This window comes from Vitis vinifera, chromosome 1, assembly GCF_030704535.1.
Source record: "Vitis vinifera cultivar Pinot Noir 40024 chromosome 1, ASM3070453v1".
NCBI classification, from domain to species: Eukaryota; Viridiplantae; Streptophyta; class Magnoliopsida; order Vitales; family Vitaceae; genus Vitis; species Vitis vinifera.
Genome location: NC_081805.1, coordinates 6,073,331 through 6,095,805, shown reverse-complemented (window position 1 = coordinate 6,095,805; position 22,475 = coordinate 6,073,331). Strand labels below are relative to the sequence as shown.

Here is a 22,475-nt window from a genome sequence, read left to right as displayed (position 1 = left end):
GAATACGATCAACAAGAAGCGATCCATCTATCAGCAATGGAAGAAACTAAAAGGCAAAGACACAGACCCCCCAGCACAAAAACAATCCTATGCAATTTCCCAAAGAAAATAAGGTATCCTACAATAAATGGTTGCCATCACACTGGAACTGGGATATATGTACATACACCTACTAAATGCACATGTGAAACCGCAAGCAACATCCACGAAATACATGGTCAGTCGTATCACAGCACTCTCAATATTAGATACCCCTATTTTAAACCAGAAGGGAAAAAAAAAAAAACAAAACAAAAAAGGGCTCTCCAGTTAACAAGTAGTTCCAAACTATATTTCTATATCAGCGCCACTGCTGCTTCTTGCACCTCGATTCTCCAAAGCAGACAACACCCAGATTCACATCCTCATATGTCAGTTACCGTTTTCCAGCTTCTAATAATTCACAATCATACAGTAGTGTACATTCCCTTTCATATTCACAAGGCTTCCACTGCTTTAATACCTGACTGTAAAGGTACCCTGTTCCTGCACAATGATATCACCCCATTGCAAGCTTCAATACCATAAGCAAAAAAATTTATGCTCTCAAACATGCTGATTCAACATACTAGTATGCATGCATGAATTCCAATGTGTTTAGGCTTTAGGCTAGCCAATAGTTAATTATGTTAAAAGAAATAAAAAGAAAGAAAGATGTGTGTACAGTGTGAGCCACACCTGGTATGTGAGTCACTAAAATTAGGTTGCACTTGCACCAAGAAGAATTTTCCTTGATTCTCACATTGAGGCAAATCCTAAAAGAGTGAACCTAAAAAGACTTTCCATATAAACTTCATATTACTTATAATGGATCCTGGTAAACATCCCCCTAACCTCCAAACCTCATTACCCACAACAAAACTGGTAGACAGGCATCCACGGAAATTAGCATGTCCAGCAAGTATTATTTTGGATGAGCAGATGTTCAATAACATCCAATTTAGAACATCCTAGGAGTACTAAACACATTTTTAAGCATATATATGATAGGTACCATTTGAAAAGACTCAATTTTGTTGCAAGGATCAATATTAAGTTGAGCTATGACATTAATTTTTACAATTAGAGGGGCTGATGAAACTTTTGAATTTCATCTGCTCTTTGGCACTTAATGACCCAAAGTAAAGGATGGAAAGCACAGAAATGGGACTTCAATTTTCATCCTTTTCTTTGGTACTTAATGACCCAATCCAAAAGACAGGATGCACAAAAATAAAACATGAACTATTGAAAAAATTAAAAGAAGGAAAAATTCATACCAAATTCCACTTTCAAACTTATCTCCGAGGAGGTGAGCCTAGCTCAGAACCACAAATAGATGCATATGACATTGTATCTTCTTTTGATATGGCCACAAAGTTCAGTGGTGCAGTAGACAACCTTCTCATTTCCTTGAAATATCCATTTTGGCGCCCAGAGTACGAACGGGGTGTGAGGAGCTCAGGAGTTGCACCACCAACAGAGTTCCGACGAGGTGTAGGTGTCATGGATCCATTTCCATTTGCACGATAACCATTTGGCTTCCTAAAGCTATTGGTTCTTTTCGGGCTAGGTTTAGACCCATACATGGCTTCCTTCTCAGTGAGGAGCAGATCTTGGAGCTTCTTCTGGTCCTGCAGGAAGTAAAATTTATCAAAGACATGTGAGATTATACTTAATATGGGACCATTTGTAAACATAAAATGCAAAAGCCATGACATTACAAAGCTCAAAGCATTTGAATCAGATGCCACAGAAATCAAAATTAAAACATTTAATTTCTAGATGGTTCCAGAACGCCACATGCATAACTACATAGTTTTTGTTTACCCGGTATCTTTTCTTCTCTTCTTCTTTCTGTCGTCTGGCTTCTTTGTAATCCTCCAGTATTCTCACCAAACTAACCTGCAAATCATTTAAATAAACAGTTTTAAAAGAACAGAACCACCAGAAAAATAATATCTTGAAAAATCTTATGCCAAAAAAGAACATCTCACCCCATCATAAAGAAATGACATCCTTTTCTCCTTTTCCCAGGCAAGTGTTCTGCTTATCAGATTGTCAACGATTGCTGGAAAGAAAACTTTGTTAGCTCCAACGATTAGTTTGCTTCCCACAAAGCATAGCATCATGAAAGGAAAACATACCTGGAATCTTGCTTATGGTTACTCGAGCTCGCTCTGCACGTTTAAGGTTTATGTGAGCACCTCTACCAGCGCTGTACCGATTCTCATCCTGAAATTTAACAAAAACTCTTCAGGACATGACAAGATACAGAAGCAATCTCAGTAAACCATGGCAAGGATCAGATCTTCAAAGCTTATTCTAAACCACAAAATCCAGAGACACCAGAACCACCCTGCACTCATGCCCCTCCAGACAGGCATAAAATGGTGATCTTAGTACTTTGCCCTATTTCTACATTTTAATACCACAAAATGCTCAACTTACTCGATTATAATCTTCAAGCCAATTCTCCTCTTCACATGCTGAAAGCCATCGGTCTATCCTGTCCATAATTTCTTTTCGATTCACAGCTTCTTCTTTTACTTTTGTTATCTGTGCTTCAATGTTTGCTAGAAGTTCAGAAGGATCCACAAGACCTGAACAATAATAGCAAGATTCACCAATGTGTTACTTTTTTCTCTAGGCATACAAATAAAACTACACCTGAACGGCTAGTTTCATTGCATGAAAAGGAACTTCATACCTGAATCAATCAATGCATTAGATTTCTCAGCAGCTGTGTTTGTATCCGGTTCAATATGAGCAATTCTGCATATCTCCTCCAATTCTGCCCTCTTTTTCATGACAAGTTCTTTCATTCTGCTAGCTTTTAGCTTACCGAGCCTCTCCACTTCTGCTGAGGCCTGTCAAAGAGACAAAAAAATTTTGAATTGACTTTTCAACTATTAACTTAAGTCGAATAAGAAGCACAAACAAACCTGCTCAATCATCTCCGTCGAGAGGACATCTGGTTCTGTAACTTCTAATTCTGATGTTCCAAGGAACGAAGTAATTCTTAGAAAATCACTCTTATCTTCTTTCGGTGTGTCCATCAACTTCCAAAGTTCCAATAGGGATGCTCCAATATTTTTTAGCTGCAGTTTGAAAAGCAACTTTACTTTAATAAGAAAAAATACCAGTGCGTAATTCTTTGATGGGTGGAGGAAAGAATTGTATTACCTTCAGAATTCGACCTTTTCTTTCTGTTTTCAACTTAAGGATGGCATGTTCTAGACCTTCCAATGTGCTATTGCTGATGTTTGTGGATTGCTCCAGGCTTGTTCCATGCAAGCTTGGATGCACATCACTCACAGTCTGGCCAAAATCTAGCCCAAGCACACCACATAGAGTATGCACTTCATTCACATATTCCAGAACTTTATTAAGGCGTTCAGACTGCAAAACCCACGAATTATCCTCATGAAATGAATATATAATAACAAAACACAGAAATTCATCCACATCATTCAGAAGTAGTACACATGTCAATGAATTTCTATGTTCTTAGACACAAACATATGGAAGCATCTTTTTTTTTTATGTTTTTTTATAGGCAAACCAGGAGTATATATTGACAAACATATGAAACACATTCTTCAGGAATAACAAACCACAAACCACTAGAAGTGAGTGGAAAAAAGGAAATTTAGGGGCATGTTTAAGACGGAAAAATGCAGGAACTATCCTCATGAAATGAGTAAACAACAATTAAACACAAAATAATACACATCCTTCAGTAGTACCCCCCATATGTCTACATTCTTGGACACACACACACGACAGCTTCTATTACATGCATTACACATGGGTCAGGAATAACAGGTCACAACCACTACAAGTCAGTGGAACAAGAGTGTAACAACTTTATACTATGTTCCGCAGAGATACAAAAATGAAAATGCCATTCAAGGGATCACATTGCCACACAATGAAAAAGAGTTATCAAATAGGCAACATGAGCTTCGACTTCTGCTCTGTATCTGCTATGCCTTTAAGGCAACAGGAACAAGTGGCCTTTTCCAAGGTATTTGATTTGCAATTATGGAGTCAGCATAACTTCTCAAGTAGCTCATGATCATGCAGAAAACTTTAGTTCACAGTTCTGCCTATAATATAATTTCTCTAATTCAACAAATGGACAAGTCAATTTTGGTCAACCTTGAATTTAAAAAATTATTTTGCATTAACTCAAAAGTTGGTGATTCATATCAGAATGCAAGTGATCACAAGTAAACAATGCAGTGATTAATATCATAATGCACCCATACCTTCTCCTTTTGAAGAGTCCGAAGATGTGTCTGACATTCATTAAGATTTCTTAATGACAAATCTTGTTCCTCCAGAGTCAAGCAACCAATCATGGTATTAGTGTGATGATTGTATCCTGAAATCTCACCACTGATCTTTTCAATTTGTGCCCTAATATCAGCAAACTGCTTCAACCGTTCCTCTTTCTTCGATCTTAGATCTTCTACCAGTGGTGTGACTGATGCAAGTTGCTCTTTCAATGAAGTTGACCTTTTCTCCATATGAGTCTGCAATTTTGACCATAGTTGTTGCATAAGCAATTTACTATAATATGAATACAAGTGACTGACCCTCAACAACTGAATAGGTACTAATAATCTTATGGATTGCTCCCTTTATTCCTTTTTATGGGCAGCAGTCAATTGCTAGATTTGTAAATAGTTAAAGAGTGAGGATGATAGTAATCCTCACTGGAAGACTTGAACCTAGGTCAGAGGTAAGACCTACAATACTGGAAACAAATAATAACTGCTCGAAAACCATATGGATCCAAGATATAAAGCTTGTATTTGACGAAGGAGTTGGCATATATTTCATTCAACAACATCTTTTTAGAAATCTAATTAAAAGATATACAACACATTTAAGATTTATTTTCCTGCAGTCACTGCAACATGTAATAGTACTTTCAACCAACAATCCCACACAACAGGAAATGCATGAAGAGGCAGAACCGATACAACTTACATTGGCAAATGGAAATAGCAATTTATCAACTGACACACCCATTGCCTATGTGTGATGAGTTTAGCTTTCAATTTCATATCATAGTAAAGAGCACACCACTTCCCCCCCAAAACAACCCAAGGTGTAAAGAAATTTTTTTCTTTTTGCATTTGTGACACTAGAAACATGCCACTTGAATGGTTTATATGGACTTGCATAAACATGATTCATTCATCAACAATCTTCAACATAGGATAGAAAATATTGCAACTGCAATACATCCCTGTCAAGGATGGTGGAACATAATCAACCTAAAGGATTATCAATACACAAGCTAATCACAGCATAGAAACATCATTGCCATAGCAGTGATTTTGACATTTCAACAGTATCGGTAAGGACAAGACACCATAAGCATATTCAGATAGACCAACAGCACATAACATCTTGGCATGGAAAAAGATAGGTAAAGGACAGAATGGAAGAGAAAAAAGAAAGAGGTGAACATAAATTTGGTGTTAAGACAAAAAACTGTGAGGACCAAACAAGCCAACAAAGGAGGAAAGACAATTAATATGATGACTTAGTCCTAAGAGATGAGTTCCACCTGTGAATGAAAACCAAGTTCTCCAAGAGCAGCCATTAGTGCTGCAAGCTCCGCTTCCTTTGCCATAACAGACTGATGAAGTCGTGCCTTGGTATTGCCAGCCTCACTCACCTTTCTCCGATAGACTTCTAAGCACTCCCTCTCTAGCTCCAGCAACATCCGGTCTTTTTCTGCTTCGCTCTCCCCAATGTCATTCCATATTTGCTGCTCTCATATCAATATCACAGTCAATTTAAGTACATAAAATCATATTTACTACTCTCGTACCAATAACACAAGCAGTTTACATGGTCAAATTAGGAACCTAATTTATTGATTTTTGAGATTGAGAAGCAACAAATTTGTCCAAAAACAAGGAACTAAACTAAAAGAACCCACTTGAATGCATCCTCAAATTTCAATGCCCACCGGTCCACCATGCAATATTCCTCAACAAAACCCACAAGAAAAGACGAGAAAACGTAAATAGAACACTGCTTACAGAGAGCCCATCAAAATTTAATAGAGAAACAAAAAAAAATCACATAACACTGACCAGTTCGCACACGCTTTCTTTGTTCTTTTTATTATTTTTAACCAAGCAAACAGAGATGACAGAGAACGTTATCTTAAGTAGTTCTTAAAAGAAAACAAATTGTAGATATGCGCCAAAATATAACAAGTCACGAAACCAAAACAGAAGAGACGTCTAAAAATAAGGGAAAGAAACATATGACGATACCATGTGAGCTGTAAATTGGACGAACCCACTCAAGTTCAAGTCAATATCGACCATAAAAAATATGAACAAAACACTGTTTGTGGAAAGACATAAAGATTGAAATGGAAAACCAAAAGAACATAAGAACCCACTTGAATTGAATTCCTGATTAGGCATCCAATTATCCATAGTAGGAGACCATGATAATTTTTCACATATTGACAAGAAAAAAGGGTAATTGTTCCATCTTCGAAAAAATTTAGTTCTATGTGACTCTGTAGCTCAAAAGACAAATATATGCACATATGACAGACAGATTTAAAGAAATAATGAGTGCATTCTTTTCAAAAGAGCACTAGAACATAAAGTTTCTGAAAAAACCCATCATTGAAAAGCATATAGAGAAGCCAAATAGTTTCTCCCTTCCGAAACACCAGCCTTTTGGAAACAACAAGAAACCCAAGTTGAAAGAGAAAAACAACGAAGAGACCTCAAGTTCTCTGAGCAAAGCACCACAGGTAGTGCTCGTACGAACACTGGTAGGACTCCCGAGCGCCAGCATTTATACGGATCTCTGTCCACTCTATCTCTAAAACTCCAAGAAAATCAAGCCAAAAATCCCCGGCCAAGTTCCAAACTTCCGACCACAGCTTCTCACGAACAGAACAAAGAAAAAAAAAACCACGAAGCCAAAGGAGAAAAATGAGGGAAATAAGAAGAGGCTACAGGGACAGTGATGTCTCAACCAATGCTTGGTCAGATCTGAAGCCCCTGAGCTCAAAAACACCGTAATTGAGGATTACGTAAAGAAAGAAAGCGGAGAAAAACGGAACGAAGGAAAGGTGAAGGAGAAAATTAGGGTAAAGTTTCTCGGGAACCAAACACAATTTTCTTTTTCTAAGGCTCGCTAATAAACAGTGAAGCACGACGAAACCGACAAGTGAGTGGAGAGAAAGAGATATTCTACTTTTGAGGGTGAAGCTAAAATACGCCAATGTAGCAGGTGAGAGTAACTCAAGTCTAGGAAATGCGCACATTAGCGAAATTTTCTAGGGTTTATATTTTGGCTCTCCATCTTTCTTTATCCTTCTCAGCAACTCAAGTCTGAAGTGACGCCCGAACCGCACTGTGTTGGACAAAAAATAAAATCATTATTATAATTATTATTATCAGAATATTAACATCAGACTTTGATATTTCCACTCTTCCCCTTTCTCAGTAAGCATGGACCCATACATACTGTTAGTTATAGTTACTACTTACTACTTCTTGCATTTAATTACTAATAAATTAAATATAAAAAAAAGGTATTAACATGATGAAGTGCATAAATGTAGATATAAAACCCATTCTGTCCTTTTTCAGTTCAGTCCCTGCTCTTTTATCTTTTATTTTTATGCCAATTAATATAAAAAATTTAATTAAGGGGATGTCCTTGATATTTAGGCATTTATGATATTAGTCCTTGCATGTAGTTGCTAAGGTACCACTGTACATCCGTAGGGGTTGTTACAACTTACACCCCATCTGATTCCATCCCTTTGTTTAATTGAAGTTCCTTGAATGCATCTATTTGTACTTTGCAATATATCCACCTTTTTAAAATTTTTAAATAAAATTAAAATATTTATTTATCAAAATATCCTCTTTTTCTTTCTTGTTCTTACATACATCCATGTCACATACGTGATAATTATTTTTAAATTTTTCCTTTAAGAAAAAGATATAAGAAAATATGTTTGATAATGACAATTTTTTATTTTTAAAAATAAAAAATATTATATTTTTAGATAATTTGTTCTACCCATTATAATAAATTAGTTTTTAAAAACCATTTTTCAAAACCATTTTTCAAACAAAACATTATAACCTATTTGATAATTATTTTTAACAACAATTCTAAAAAATGGTTTTTAAAAATTATTCTTCCACATTTATGAATAAAAGTCTATTTAAAACTTAAAAGATTTTTACACTGTTTTTAATATTTTAAATACGTTTTTAAAATAATTTTTATATTTAATACTTTATTTTTAATTATATTTACATGTTTTTGTGCTTGTTTTTTAAAACAGCTTTAATAAAACAAGTTAAAGTAATATCAAATAATTCAAAAATATTATTTAAAACCACTCTATTTTTTATTTTGAAGAACAAAAATTTGTTTTCAAGCATTCTCTTACTCTTTATTTTTCTTTTATTTCTTTTTCTTTTGCGTTTTTATTCAATATTTTTATACATTAAAAAATAAAAAATTGTAGGAATAAAATGGTATTTTAATCATTTCTCAGAGTTTTATTTTCAATAAATAAAAAGAAAATGAAGTGAACTCATTAAGATAAAAATTCTTCCTCTAAATTAAGATATTTTTATTCACTTTATTACTTCTACCATAAAAAAAACATATCAAATTTATATAAAAATAAATAAATAAAAATAGCAGGTGTACTTATTCAACGTTTGAGTTGAAGTTTTGAAGAATAGTGAAATTTCACTAGTCAACACAAACAGATTGTTGAACTACCACATAAATTGGGTATTCTCTTTATTTGCAAAATAACCAAAATATCCTCTTTTTCCATCCCTCAACATCCACCCATTCAAGGCCCCGATTCATTTTCTTTTGTGTAATTTTCTTTTTTTTCTTATATATATCGATTTTATCACCAACGTGATAATTACTTTCAAAAACAATTTTTTTTTCCTTTAAAAAAATATGTTTCATAACAATTTTTTATTTTTTAAATTAAAAAATATTATATTTTAAGATGTCTTGTTCTACCAAATATCATAAAATACATTTTTCAAACGTAACATTGTAACTTATTTGATAATTATTTTTAACAATAATTCTAAAAATTAGTTTTTAAAAATAAATTTTAAAAATTATTCTTTCACATTTATAAAATAAAAGTCTATTTGAAATTTAAAATATTTTTAAACTGTTTTTAATATTTTAAATACATTTTTAAAATATTTTTTATATTTAATATTTTATTTTTTAATCATTTTATATATTTTTATACTTATTTTTTAAAACAGTTTTCATAAAGTAAATTAAAATAATATAAAATAATTAAAAAATATTATTTAAAAAATTCTATTTTTTATTTTACAAAACAAAAATTTATTTTCAAAAACAATTTTTAACCAGAGTCTTATTTTTTATTTTTCTTTCATTTCTTTATCCTTTATGTTTTTACCCAATAATTTTATACATTCAAACAAAAAATAAAAAATTATAGGTACGAGGGCTTTAAATACAGAGAGATCGGATAAAAAGGTATTTTAATAATTTCTCAGAGTTTTATTTTCAATAAAGAAAACGAAAATTAAGTGAACGTAGAAACTCATTAAGATAAAAATTCTCCCTCTAAATTAAGATGTTTTTATTCATTTTATTACTTCTACCATAAAAAACATATCAAATTTATATAAAAAAAGAAAAATAGCAGGTGTACTTATTCAACGTTTGAGTTGAAGTTTTGAAGAATAGTTAAATTGTCACTCTCAATAGGAAAAAGAGTCAACATAAATTGGGTATTCTCTTTATTGGTTAAATAACCAAAGAAAAATCAACGGTGGTGTCTGTTACAACTTGGACAAAGACAAAATGATTATTTTTGGAAACAAGTTTTGATTTGATGCAGATTGAAAAATGCTTTTAAAAACAATTCACAAATAATCTTATTTTCGAAAACAGGCCCTACTCCTAGGCTCCTAGCGCCCCTAGAATGACCCCATCGAAAAGTTAAAAGCAAAAAATTAAACCATGAGCCATATTTATTATAAGTAAGGTTGCTTCACATGCAAGTCAAAAACAGTCACCCCATTGCTCACACGTGACTCGTGAGGTAATTACTGAGTGGAAACAGTGGAATTGCTGGTTTGCTTTTTTTGACCGGATTGACTCAGACGAAATTTTCCAAAAAGAATCGAACGACCCAAAAGGCATGGAATGCACGAATGGAGCACCCGATGCTTAAATTTAAAAGTTTTTTTTTTTTTTTTTAATAAAAAAAGTTAAGGTAAAAGTTTTTCACATGAGCGTATCGAAGAAAAAAAGCTTAGCCCTTTTATGAAGACTCGTAAACAATGCTTTCTATAGCATTAAAAAATGAAAAAAAGAAAAAGAAAAAAAATAAAACACTTTATCCGCGACGAAAATTAAGATTTTTCTGAGCTGGACGGGTCCTACCTGGGAAAAGGTCAGGGCGAGGGGGCATGGAGATTGGTGCGCCGTGGTTGTACCAGATCACACTCAGATTGTCCATCTGGAATTGTACTCTGCTGCGAATTTGATATTTGTAGACGACCCTGGCTGCCTGGCATCATAATGCATGCAGTAAAAGAGGAGGAGAGGGGTCCTCTCCACTGCCACGTAGGATAAAATTAAAAGATAACTTTATAAATACAATTTCTTTGCAAAAATTTTATACGATGACCGATTAACTCAAATAACACATCATTTTTTTTTCATATCATTCCATGATAAGAAATAGACAAAAACCTATGAGTGGGTAGGATTTCATTCAAGGTGATGCCATGTCATAGCCATTATCATTATAACGAAAAAAAAAATTGGTTATTATTATCAAGTATATTGAAATTAAATCGGAGACATAGGAAGATTAGTTAGGGGCCATGGTGACTAGATGGGTTTATATATATATATATATATATATATATATATGTAGAGAGAGAGAGAGATAAGGAAAATGAGGATGATAGGATTTTGTTGTAAGGGACCCTACAGTATTTGATATTTGTTGGTACTTGTTACCGCGATGTGACATTCCATCCGTCCATTTGTCATATAATTCTATCGTTCAGACTTCAGAGTATGGGCTTGGCTGGCTTCTCTCTTTTAATTTTTAAATGTGGGATATTTCGTTCTTGCATGGGACAGCTAGAGGCCATTCACCCAGATGGGCCATATCTTCAAATTTGCATACTAGGAAAATTAACCATTTTTTATGATTTTTTTTTTTTTGGAATAAAATTTATTAGAAGATAGATTTCGAAAACTATTCTAAAATATTTTTAATTTATTTTTTATATTTTAAATATATTTTTAATATAAACCTAAGTATTTTTTAAGTTTTAAAAGTCAATTTTTATGTTTTTTTTTTCCCTGTGGAGGAACTTGACGTGGGAGAGGGAGGGAGACAAGGTAATCTTATCCTTGGATAAAGGGTCCAAGGGGAAGAGAAAAACATGAGAAGCCTTTATTGCTTTGAGGGACATCATGGAAATTTTTGTGTCAAGGAAAAAGGAAACTGAAAAGGGCCACCTTTCCAAAAACCTCCACAATTATACTTCTACGCCACCCCAAAACTTGGGGTAAAAGTAGGCTTTCCGAATGGGTTTTACAGTTGACAAACCTATTCATTGTGAAAGCCTCAACATCAGATACGTAATTTGGCTTCACATGGCACTACATAGTCTACATTAAACTAATACAAAAACAAACAATTCTGCAGTTAAACCCCTCCCCACAACATCAAAACCTAAAATTCAACAAAATGCAAAGCATCAATCAGATTATTAAAGAGGGAAGAAAACCATTATCAAATATCAATATAATCTAGATGACATACAACCTACCAACATAAATACCATCTTATCTCACCATACAATCATTAGAAGTATGGTGGTTGGTTTGGCGGATTAGGTTGAATTATTCTTTTCCAAAACAATTAACAATAGTGATAAGCTATTAAATTGGTATTACCAGAATATATGGGTATTTAATGCAATAATGCAGGGGGATTGCTAGCAACCACCCTGGGGGTGAGAAAGAGGCAAGAACCTGTAGTGCAAGACAGACAAAGGAACTATAGCTGGCCCTTGAAAAATGTAGATGAATGGACCCTTTACTATTTTCAGTATCAATCATTACAATCATAGAAAGAAAATGCCAATTTCATCAGTCAGTGGGAAATTTCTTATGGGCCCTTCTTTGCAGCACATCCCCAACCATCACAGTTTTGAATTTTACCATTACTGTTACTGTTTCTAATTAGTTATGAAATTCCATCTCTGTGAACAACAATGTTTTGGCATCAAAGAAAACCTAAATGAAAAGAACAAAATAGAAAGCAGTTGAGCAGACAAGAATCCAATGTTCCAGACATGATGATCCTCCATCAATCTATGTAAGAGTGATAATTATTTCTGTGCTTTATTTTACTAGTTTTTAGACTGATTTTATATTTTTTGACAAAAATTTAGGCCTATACATGGTTGTCCTGTTTGGTTGTTCCTTAACAATCTTTTCCACCCTCTTTTATGTTTGTTTAGAAATGAGAGAACAGAGAATTGTTTGATTTTGCCCTCCTTTCCAATAATTGGTTACCAGTTTTTGACATTTGAGAATTTTAGTTATAAATGGCTCTCTCTCTCTCTCTCTCTCTCTCTATCTATCTATCTATCTATATATATATATATCCTTATTTCTATTTCTTTTTTTGAAAAGAAATAGAAGACTTGGGTACAAAAGTGGTACACAACAGCTAACTGAATCACACATTTAATGAGTCATTCTCCAACAGCAGAAGAGTTGAACATTTTCCATAAAGCTTTCCCACTTATCGGGACTTGAAACAGCACCAGGAAGCATATTCAGAATTGGATAATAGAAGAGCAGAGAGGGAGAGGTAAATGTAAAAATCACTGATGACTTTAAGGAAAAAATAGAAGAGCACATATACCTACCTTTATCGTTAAAGAAAAGAGAACACCAAATCAATGACACATTGACACATAGAATTTTAGAAAAAACTCATACCTACCTTTACCATTAAAGAAAAAGAAGAATGGGTGGTTGGGTGGGGGAGATAGAGTAGTACTATTTCTCACCAAGTGGATTGTGGGGTTGGTTATTTAGAATTATTAGCCGACACAATGGGACTAAATCTGGCCTCAAACGACCCCAAAGGTTTTCTTAATGACTAGTTAAGCTTTAAATGATGATTAGCAAATCCTAAAGACAAGCAAACTCTTAAAGCATACCTCCAAAAACAGTGTAATCTTGCTGATTAACTCCATCGCTGTGTCACTCCAAATCATATCTTTGTACTAAATGACTCTTTCTCCTTCCAGCAAGACTTGTATATTACTTCGCACTTCTTTAACTGATAAAAACCTCTGGGACAGCAAGAAGAGGTCATATGAAACAATTTGAAAATGATTTTTCATGAGAAACAACAATGGAAGGAAATAAAAACAAGAAGTTTTATAAATGACTATCATGTATGAAAGCCAAGAGGGATCTTTTGATAATTAAAGTTTCTTCTCTAGGACACCCCTAGATTTTGGGTTTTTCATCCTAGTGGACAACCTACATACTTGTATATAATATGTAGGTGATTAATTCAATTGCACATTGTCCTACCTACCTTAAAGTTTATCTATAGTAATTGTACAGTGTAAATAAACGGTTTTAACATTTTATATCATGCGTTCTGTTGACAAAACAACCAACCCTTGAATGAATTCTATATCCCCATCACAAATAGACCATGCACAATGTAATTAACTAAAAGCTTATTATAGAAGTTTGAATTTTACCAAGTTTGATTCATGGATTTGATAGTTATTTGTCCAATTAGCAGTTTCTGTGATTTGTTTACATTTTCAAGTTGTTTGGTCTCTGAATAGACATCCAACTCTGACAACTATTCGAATAATGTTTGAAAAGATACTAGAAAAAAAATTAGTGCTACTCTTATCTTTGAACAGACACATTATACACCTAAGACAGTTTTTCAGATAATGTTTGAATATCTTATCGAAGACTAAATTGTATTCTAGTCATATAATCATGATTACAGCCTACGATACACCACACATCATCAAAATGAGCTGCCAAAATAATGTATTCAAGAATTCTCTATGACAACATCTTGATGTGCAATTCTAGAAAGATACGCTCAACAAGGATAACAAATGTTTCAAGAATTTAACATAAATGCATGGTGATAGACATACAAATAATTTTCTTCAAGAGCAGGAAGAGCAAGAGGATTGTAGAATAGATTTTTTAATGATACCAACACTATAATTTCATAATGCATTTTCACTGTCCCTCTGGACCACTATGTAAACAAGTCAACTCAGTGATGATGTGTGGTATCCAAGCAACTCCCCATCATGAGATCAGACGGCTTGGTGTTCATCCGTTTGACAAAATGCTTAAGTGATCATGGGCTAGCATTCTGAAAGTTCTTGCATTGCTTCTTAAAGATAAAAACACTACAATTTTAACTAATGAAAAAAACAGACATACTTAAAAAATGTTAACCAAGGAATGCCTAGTACTGTAATGAAGGAATGGGCAGCATCACCATTTACAATAGTAGCAAGGAGAGTTGCCTATATACCAATTACCTATTGACAAATTTGGGTGTGATGCATGCTCTACTATATGTGATGTGGGCTAGCCTTAAGGTTGAGTGCAAAAGTTTAGGTAAAAAACAAGAGAGAAACAGGTAAAAAACAAGAGAGAAACTGATAAAATTCTACTCATGTAGAAGAAAAGTGCTTAGTCCAAAATTTTTAATTCAACTATAAGAAATTCATGAACAAACTCATGCTTAGTAACAAATGCAAACCATAGTCACACAATTTTGGCATCCCATTCTTGACTCTTGTTTCCAGAGGGCCCCCAAAACAAAAGGTAGAAATTTACATAATTTTTCAATGGAATAGATGGGCCAATGTGGTGGAGACCACATATCATTAAGTGTTGGAAAGAATCTTTCAGAGTTGGATTGATGGATCCAAGCATTTTATTAAGTGCATAACAGCAATCACAGACTATCCTTTTTACAAACACTTCATAAACTGAAACCTCCATCTAATCTAAATCAAGTGGCTTAGATGGGGCCCCACCCCCATGAGTCGTATCTTCATATACACATAGATTTGAAGTTGTATTGAGGAACCACCCACCCATTATTCCTTGCCAGTGAAGTTGGAATACATCCAGACTGACTTTGGCCTCTCCAAATATGAAAACCTCATACCTCAGACGTGAAGTGAAGGCCCAAATATGTGCTTGAGAATGCCCCCAACTATTTCTATAATATCCTCTTCATTGCATGAGGTAGCAAACTTCACTGCACCACCAAAGACACCTCATTAGTATATAATATCTATGTCAGAAGTTCCACATTTTACTAATTGTCTACGTCAGGAATTCCAGTTTTAGTTTTCATCTGTCAGAAATTCTATATTTGTAAAAAATCATCTGGGGATTTTTAGGTAGATATCGCAAAGTCAAAGTCACTTATACTTGCAAACTCAAATTCGTCACATGAGTGGGGCCTGCAGACCAACACGGAAAACACTAATGAATGGAAAGGTTTGAACCCAAGAGTTTCAGAAACCAAACTTGGTTGGCTCGGTGCGCGTGCAGCACTCCAATTTGTTAGCTTGTTATTTTCTAAATTATTGGTTCTTACTTCTTAGGGCATCTGAAATGAAATCAACCAAGAACAGACTATGACTGATAGGTAATATTCATACGGGTTTCAAATCTGTTTAAAACATTGTCTAATTGCGGAAGACCACAGAGATGTTGTATGGTAAAAAAATGACAAGCATCCAGTAGGAGTTTGGTGAAGAAGTGATGGCACACAAAGGGAAAAATAAAAACATGTGTTAGAAAATACAGAGGAAGGACCTAACAACAATTGGGTAGCCCGGGGATACAACAGCATCACTTCCCTTGAAAGAAAGACAATAGAAACTAAATATATGGAAGTGGGTGGGCTTGTATAGCTTGTAATATGACCCTCATGGTTCCTGTGACGTGGCCTTTGGATAAGGACGAATAAGCAGCTAGACAGACTGTTCAAAACCCCCTCCCACCCACCATGGCACCCAGTAAATAGATCACATTCACACGTGTGGTCTGAGTCCCCCTTTAGTAGCCGCTAGCATCTTATTAATTGGCCAACTATTGAAATGAAAATGTGTGAGGGGACCATCTCGAAGGGAAGCATCCAAACCCCGTACCTACCCATCAGATCACAAACTTGATTAAGTGCAGAGGAGCTGACTACTCATACATGTGGGACTTGCTTAGGATGGCAAGTCATTGAACTTCTGGAAATCCCCATAATTTTGAGGTGATCTGAACAGGTTCTTTGACTTGGAATCTAATTTTGCTTTTATTGAAATTTAAAAGGCTGGGCAAGTATTAAAGCAAATAACCAATCTATACCATCAAAAAGGTTTTTGTGGACACAAATTAGAGCCCAACAGAAAGGGAACCAAAAATAATTTAGCTTTCACTTAAACCGGTGGTATCTACAGGAATTTAATACATTTCATGGCACTAATTGCAGGATGGACCACAGTGATGTTCTAATATACAGCACGTGGTCAGAAGTCAACGTTACCGGCCTGTATGGAAAAAGAAAGAAGCTGTCGTCTGTCAAAACCTACATGTTTCATGAAATGAGAGTTACAACCACCAGACTTCCGGTGATTGGAAATTTAAATCATTGTGACACTCAGAGAGTGATTCATTGGCTGAATAAAAGTAACCATTACCCAACCCTATAATGATAATTTTCCCACCATACCACCACGTTTGTTATATTGGTCTTGTTCTGGAGTTGATTCGACCAACTGAATCGCAGATTTTGGCGGTGGGTATTTATAAGATTTCAGGGTGTTTGATTAAAGGGAAAATAACCCTTACTTTCTTTTGTTTTGGATAGAAACATTTTTGATGAATTTTTTCACACTCATCTCAAATTAAAGTACTTTGTGAAAGGAAATACAACTTAATAAACAAATGGAGATTTTTTTTTATTTTATTCTTTTTTTTAAATGTGGGCACCATTTTATGCTTTTTGCCCAAATATTCTGAAAAATTTAATTGCATATGACACCACATCTTTATCTAAGAAAACCAGATATTTGATGTTTAAGCTTGGTATCTGAGGTAAAGAATAATAATTTGAATTTTAAAAAAATAAACATTAAAAAATCTTAAACGAAGTGTGCTGGAAAAAAAAATTGACATTAATGAACCCTTTTTTATTCTGAGTATAAATATTAAGCTATCATTAAATTTAGTTCTTCATTGTGAAATATCAAGCTTTTAGTATCTAAGATATTATTTTGAAATTTTATATCTATGATTTTGTTGAAGGCAGAGGAAAAGATAAAAATGAAATGCTTGAAGATCTAGTGATCCACTAATCCACATCCAGGCCCAAATCCACCTGAGCCCATAGAGGCCCTTTTCAGCCGATAAAAGGACTCAAGCCCACATCCAGCGGGGTGCTTGAGTGGATCTTGTATTGTTCCAACTTCCCACTTCAACCCGGATTGATTAGCAGTCCTAGAAGTTTCAAATGGTCTTGAGCATTTGAATAAACTAAAATAATGAATATGATTCAGGGTCTTTTAGCAGACTCAACTGACATAATTAGTCTTTTTTTTTTTTTTGGTAAAATTAAAGACATTTATTTTATAAAATAATTAGTTAGAACTCATTCTATCAAGGAAGCAATAATCAAAAAGTCATTAACTGAAGGTGGAATCATACCCCAGGGCAGAACAGGAAACTCCCACTTCTGTCGAGGGACAGTGATGACATAAGAAGCAACCTGCAAAAGGATGACAACTCTTAACAAAAAAATAAATAGCAGAGCACAGAACTAAATAAATTGGTAGGTAGAACCGTAGAAGAACATGCCAAGATAGATGCAGCAAGTGAACAAGGAGAGCTAAAAAGAACTGATGTCTCCTCCTTTTCATAGAGAAGATCCATGATATCCAGGCAGGCTTCAAAGTTTACTAGTTCCCCAACTTTTGCTATTCCCCTGGAACCCAAAAACACAAGGTGTATACCTAAATGAACTTGATTATCTACAGAAGGAAACTACAATTTTATTGTTGACCAAGAAACTTACTTGAACTGAATAAGAAGCTCTTCAAGGAATACAAAAGCAATATTTGACGCTCCAATCTCAAAATTCAGTACCTTAAAACAAATATTAAAAATCTAAGTTGGAAACCTGAACAGTAGTATATAAAAACTTTTTATTCTGAAATTTTACCTGCATTAAGACCACTTCCTACAGTGTATTTTGTCAATCACCATGGAAGTGACAGTAGAGTAACCCATTTTTGAAACCAATATAGAGAATTTACTAGCTTACTGCTTCCAAAAAATCTCGAGTTGTAAAATGTTGCTCATTGATGATACCATCTCCCAAGGATTTCAAACTTTTCATGGAAAGAGGCCGAGAATCATGTATCTGCAAAACATTGGTATGATAAGCAATGAACAAAAATAATGGGTTCAATGAAGAAAGTCTATGATACTAAAGCATGAACCCACTTTGCTGGAGATCCATATAGAAATGAGGGCAAACAGCTGCAAATGACTCTCTCTCATGGGTTGCAATAGCCAACTTCCTGTGTGCTTCACCTGCATTAACCTTTGCAAATTCAATGCAATAATTAGAAAATTAGAAGAAGAAAACAATTGAATACATACAAATTTTCAGTTAACAAAAGCTTAAAGAAAATGAAACAATTCCATTGTCCACTCATCCTCTAATTAAGTTTTACAATTGCAACTATTGCCATTTTCTTTCCTTTTCACTAGCAAATGATGGTACTCAAGGCAATTAGCAACAACCGCTGCAGATGTAAACTGTAAAGTGTTTGAGGTTGGGCAATAAATAATGCAGAATTCAGAGCAAAAGCTACAACTAAAATATGTGCATCAATAAATGATATATTGAAAGAAGTTGCACTGTCAACCATGTGTTTTAGCTTGCTCATTTGCATATCAGTGAGTCTAATTTTGAAACTTATTCATATCAAGCATGACAAGGAATCCAAATTCATCAACTTCGGCAGTGTATTTTAATTTTGGACAAGTCTAGGTAAAGTGATCTTAAGTTCATTACAGTAGTAATTAAGTTACTTGAACACCACAGATCATGTGAAGTACTTAGGTCAAAACATGCCATGATACAGACGCATGTATAGGATCTGTGCACATTCAAATGTTTTAAAAATAAAACACATCCAAACCAATAACAAGAAGAATGCAGTCACACAAGGGATGAACTGATGGTGTCTTTAATTTTAAAGCATCAGAACTTCAAAAATCAATGAACAACCGCAGTTCATGATTTAATCTATATAGAGTTTGAGTCCACCATAAATCCCTCACTTCAGATAGAATGTTGGGATGTCTTTTATTGATGAATACTGAAGTCTCAACAATATGGATGAATCCATCACCTATATGCATTACCCACACCCAAAACCTTGCAAAATAGATTGTAGCATATTTAAAACAATGTTTGGATGCCAAGTAGAGATTCAATTGCTTCATTGAGTGCATATAATTTTATGAACAAACTCATCATTGCACATAGAGATATACAGAAAATGCAAATAATCACAAAACTGTAAGGATCTTAAAACTCCAGCATTCATTGAACTTCTTGAACCAATCCCATTACCCCAAAACAACCATAAATATGAGGAAGAAACTCTCCCATGTGGCCAAATAGAATAGTCTTGCTTACTTTGACACTCTGGAGTGTAGTTTCATAGGGCATATAAATTACAAATTTCCTTTTTTGTATCCACCAATTTGTTGAAACAATTATGCAGATAAAAAACTGCTATATATTCAGGCTAAAACCTTGGACAGTATTTTCATTGAACATGACATCCCCACCCCTGCATTATGGTAATACCGGGTTTTGATAGAAAAATCTATCTCCTCTCTCCAATTTTTAGCTTCACCCACCCTTACCCTAAGAATCTAGTCTCTAGTTGTAAAGCCACATCAATCTTCAAATGATCCAACATGCTATCTTGAATATTCCTGTGGAAGAAGGGTTTTATACCACTTTGTCATCGGAAATGGTCCAATGCTAACACACCTTTGCATTTACATCTCATGCTATACTGTCTAAGTTACATTGTATCCTCCAAAGAGGTACAATGCTTTCCTAGGCCATCTTCCCACTGTCATGTCCTACTTCAAGCTTGATTCATTTGTTAAAAGTTATTACCTTGTTGAAACCACCTTTCCACCTACCACTATTATGTGGATTTTGATGGCCATCAGGAAGCCTAATAACACATGTTACAGCCAACACCTTCCACGACAATGAATCACTCTCTTCCAAACGCCACCATAAAAGTGAAGTTTTTTTTCATCTTCCAAGAAAAGTGAAGTTCAGAAGCAGCCTCTTTCTTAATGAATACCTTGCCTCAACTCAGTCCATGCCCCTGCCAATTTTCTGAATCTCTTGAAAACAGAAAATCAAGTGCTATGAAAATAGCTGCATTCAATCGATGATGCCATGGCTTCAATATGATACAAACAATGACAATATGGCAAATTCTTTAAAACCCAGGAGAGGAACACAATCAGGGCATAGTCAAGGACAAGTGCATATGCAACCTAGTAAGAAAGAATAAGTTTGAAAATAAGCTCCTGAATCCTGATCCCAGTTAGGATAAGCTGACTGCCCCTTAAGGCTTGGTAGAAGTAGTAGGATGTCCAATTTGCTAACATTCTTTCACACCTTTTTCATAAAGGCTCTGAACGAGATTTGGATTTAAAGGTGGCGCCAAGCAAAAGCGATTAAGTCTGGATATGAGAGGTTAGACCTTCAATATGTATTAACTGATAAAAAATCATTCAAATTTAATCCTCACCTATATCACATTACACAAGTTGTTTAAGCTAGAATTTGTGGAAAAGTATCAAAAATTGACTCCTATGGTACCATTTGCTCCCATTAAACAAGTAAACACTATCTCCCTTCCAACCAAAGCCAAAAAAAATAACACTGTGAGGCTCTTGATATGTAGATCGACCATCTATAAAAATAAATAAATAAATAATAATAATAATAAATAATTTTTATTTTAAAAAAAAAAAACCCAATGTTTTTCCAAGGCTTTTGAGGCTAAGGACATTACCATGCCCTGTGGCTTGATTACTAGACAGTCAACTTATGGCTTGAGATTGAAGGACACTTGTGGCCTTCACCAGAGTCCATGAGGTATCTGTATCAGCACTTAATGACTTAAGCCTTGGTTACCAAACACGCACTCAAAAATTCCGCAAGTATTGATGCAAAACATGTTTCCTGACAGGGTAAACGATGACCACACCATGGTTGGACACTGATTAACTTTGTTAGGTAGATGACAGTTCCTGGATCTTTTAATTAAAACTTTATTAATTTTTCATTAGCCACTAGGTCAAAAAACAACAGCATGCTCACAAATTTCAAAATCAAAGAATATGCCCCAACCTTTGACATTTGGTTTCAGTCATCTCAAAACTTTTAGGTCTTGGCATTACCGTTTTCTTCAGTGTAAATAATAAGAAATGCACAACCAAAACGATTACATTCCATTATCAAAATTCGAGAACCCCAATGCAGATGATTAATTAATCTAACAAATTAAAAAACGCAAATAGAAAACAAACTCAATGGGATTACATATCTATATAAAGTAATTGTAAGGTCACCTGGGAAGACAGGGGTAGAATCGGTCAGCGAAGAGCGATAACGAAGTGTATTTCACAATCGGAGTAACTTCAAGTCGCTTTTCTTTCACGAGAAAATGAAAGAAAATATCAAATTCGAATAAAGAATGCAATTGAAGTAAGAAAAAATAAATACATAAAGAATTGAATAAAAAAGAAATACAAACATGAGCGGATTGGATGAGAAACGCCAACACTCGATGTCTCACACTCCCCGAAAACCACTCGCCTCTCATCTCTCTCTGTGGATGATACCAAGTGTGAATGCAATTTTTGGTCTTCGGCGGCTAATCTTGAACGGCGAATTTTGCCGGTAGTCCTGAAAATAAATATTTGGTCAAAAGGACGACATAATCTTGAAATGGTAAATTTAATCCTTTTTATTTTTTTCTTTGAAAAGTAATTATTTTTTTATATAAATGCTTTTTTTATTTTAAATATTTACATATAAATTTTTAAAAAATGATTATTTTATAATAAAATAATAAAGATATTTTTATGTTAAAAATAATAAAATTTTAAATTTTAAAAATTATGTTTTCAAATACTCTTTTAATCACGTAACCTTTTGAAAACTGGGACTAAACGTATGGATCACGATAACC

At 34.2% G+C, this 22,475-nt stretch overlaps 2 protein-coding genes across 8 annotated transcripts; both read right to left on the bottom strand.

The window, feature by feature from the left end:
- Window positions 1-73: 73 nt before the first annotated feature.
- On the bottom strand, window positions 74-7,428 carry LOC100264632 (65-kDa microtubule-associated protein 6). Of its 2 annotated transcripts, none has more exons than XM_002281641.4 (12): window positions 6,796-7,428; window positions 5,606-5,809; window positions 4,293-4,559; window positions 3,205-3,420; window positions 2,964-3,119; window positions 2,729-2,888; window positions 2,470-2,621; window positions 2,166-2,253; window positions 2,016-2,089; window positions 1,849-1,923; window positions 1,299-1,652; window positions 74-525 (listed from the first exon to the last, which is right to left on the bottom strand). In XM_002281641.4, the coding sequence occupies exons 1-11, from the start codon at window positions 6,865-6,867 to the stop codon at window positions 1,317-1,319; spliced, it is 1,800 nt and encodes a 599-aa protein (XP_002281677.1). In that variant the 5' UTR covers window positions 6,868-7,428; the 3' UTR covers window positions 74-525; window positions 1,299-1,316. The 2 variants fall into 2 exon arrangements, with proteins under 2 accessions (XP_002281677.1, XP_010648026.1); XM_010649724.3 differs by lacking the exon at window positions 6,796-7,428 and adding an exon at window positions 5,984-6,625.
- On the bottom strand, window positions 6,875-22,222 carry LOC100242351 (cyclin-J18). Of its 6 annotated transcripts, XR_009466466.1 has the most exons (12): window positions 22,038-22,221; window positions 21,853-21,929; window positions 18,673-18,772; window positions 18,491-18,589; window positions 18,389-18,406; window positions 18,242-18,312; window positions 18,025-18,151; window positions 17,875-17,935; window positions 15,261-15,427; window positions 13,320-13,454; window positions 10,504-10,630; window positions 6,875-7,431 (listed from the first exon to the last, which is right to left on the bottom strand). XR_009466466.1 is itself a non-coding variant. In XM_010649520.3 (9 exons), exons 1-9 carry the CDS (start codon window positions 22,104-22,106, stop codon window positions 15,336-15,338), a joined length of 714 nt encoding a protein of 237 aa, XP_010647822.1. In that variant the 5' UTR covers window positions 22,107-22,221; the 3' UTR covers window positions 15,015-15,335. The 6 variants fall into 6 exon arrangements, 4 of the variants coding, with proteins under 4 accessions (XP_010647822.1, XP_059595271.1, XP_059595276.1 ...); XR_009466468.1 differs by lacking the exon at window positions 6,875-7,431 and having other exon boundaries at window positions 10,447-10,679; XM_010649520.3 differs by lacking the exons at window positions 6,875-7,431; window positions 10,504-10,630; window positions 13,320-13,454 and having other exon boundaries at window positions 15,015-15,427.
- Window positions 22,223-22,475: the final 253 nt, after the last annotated feature.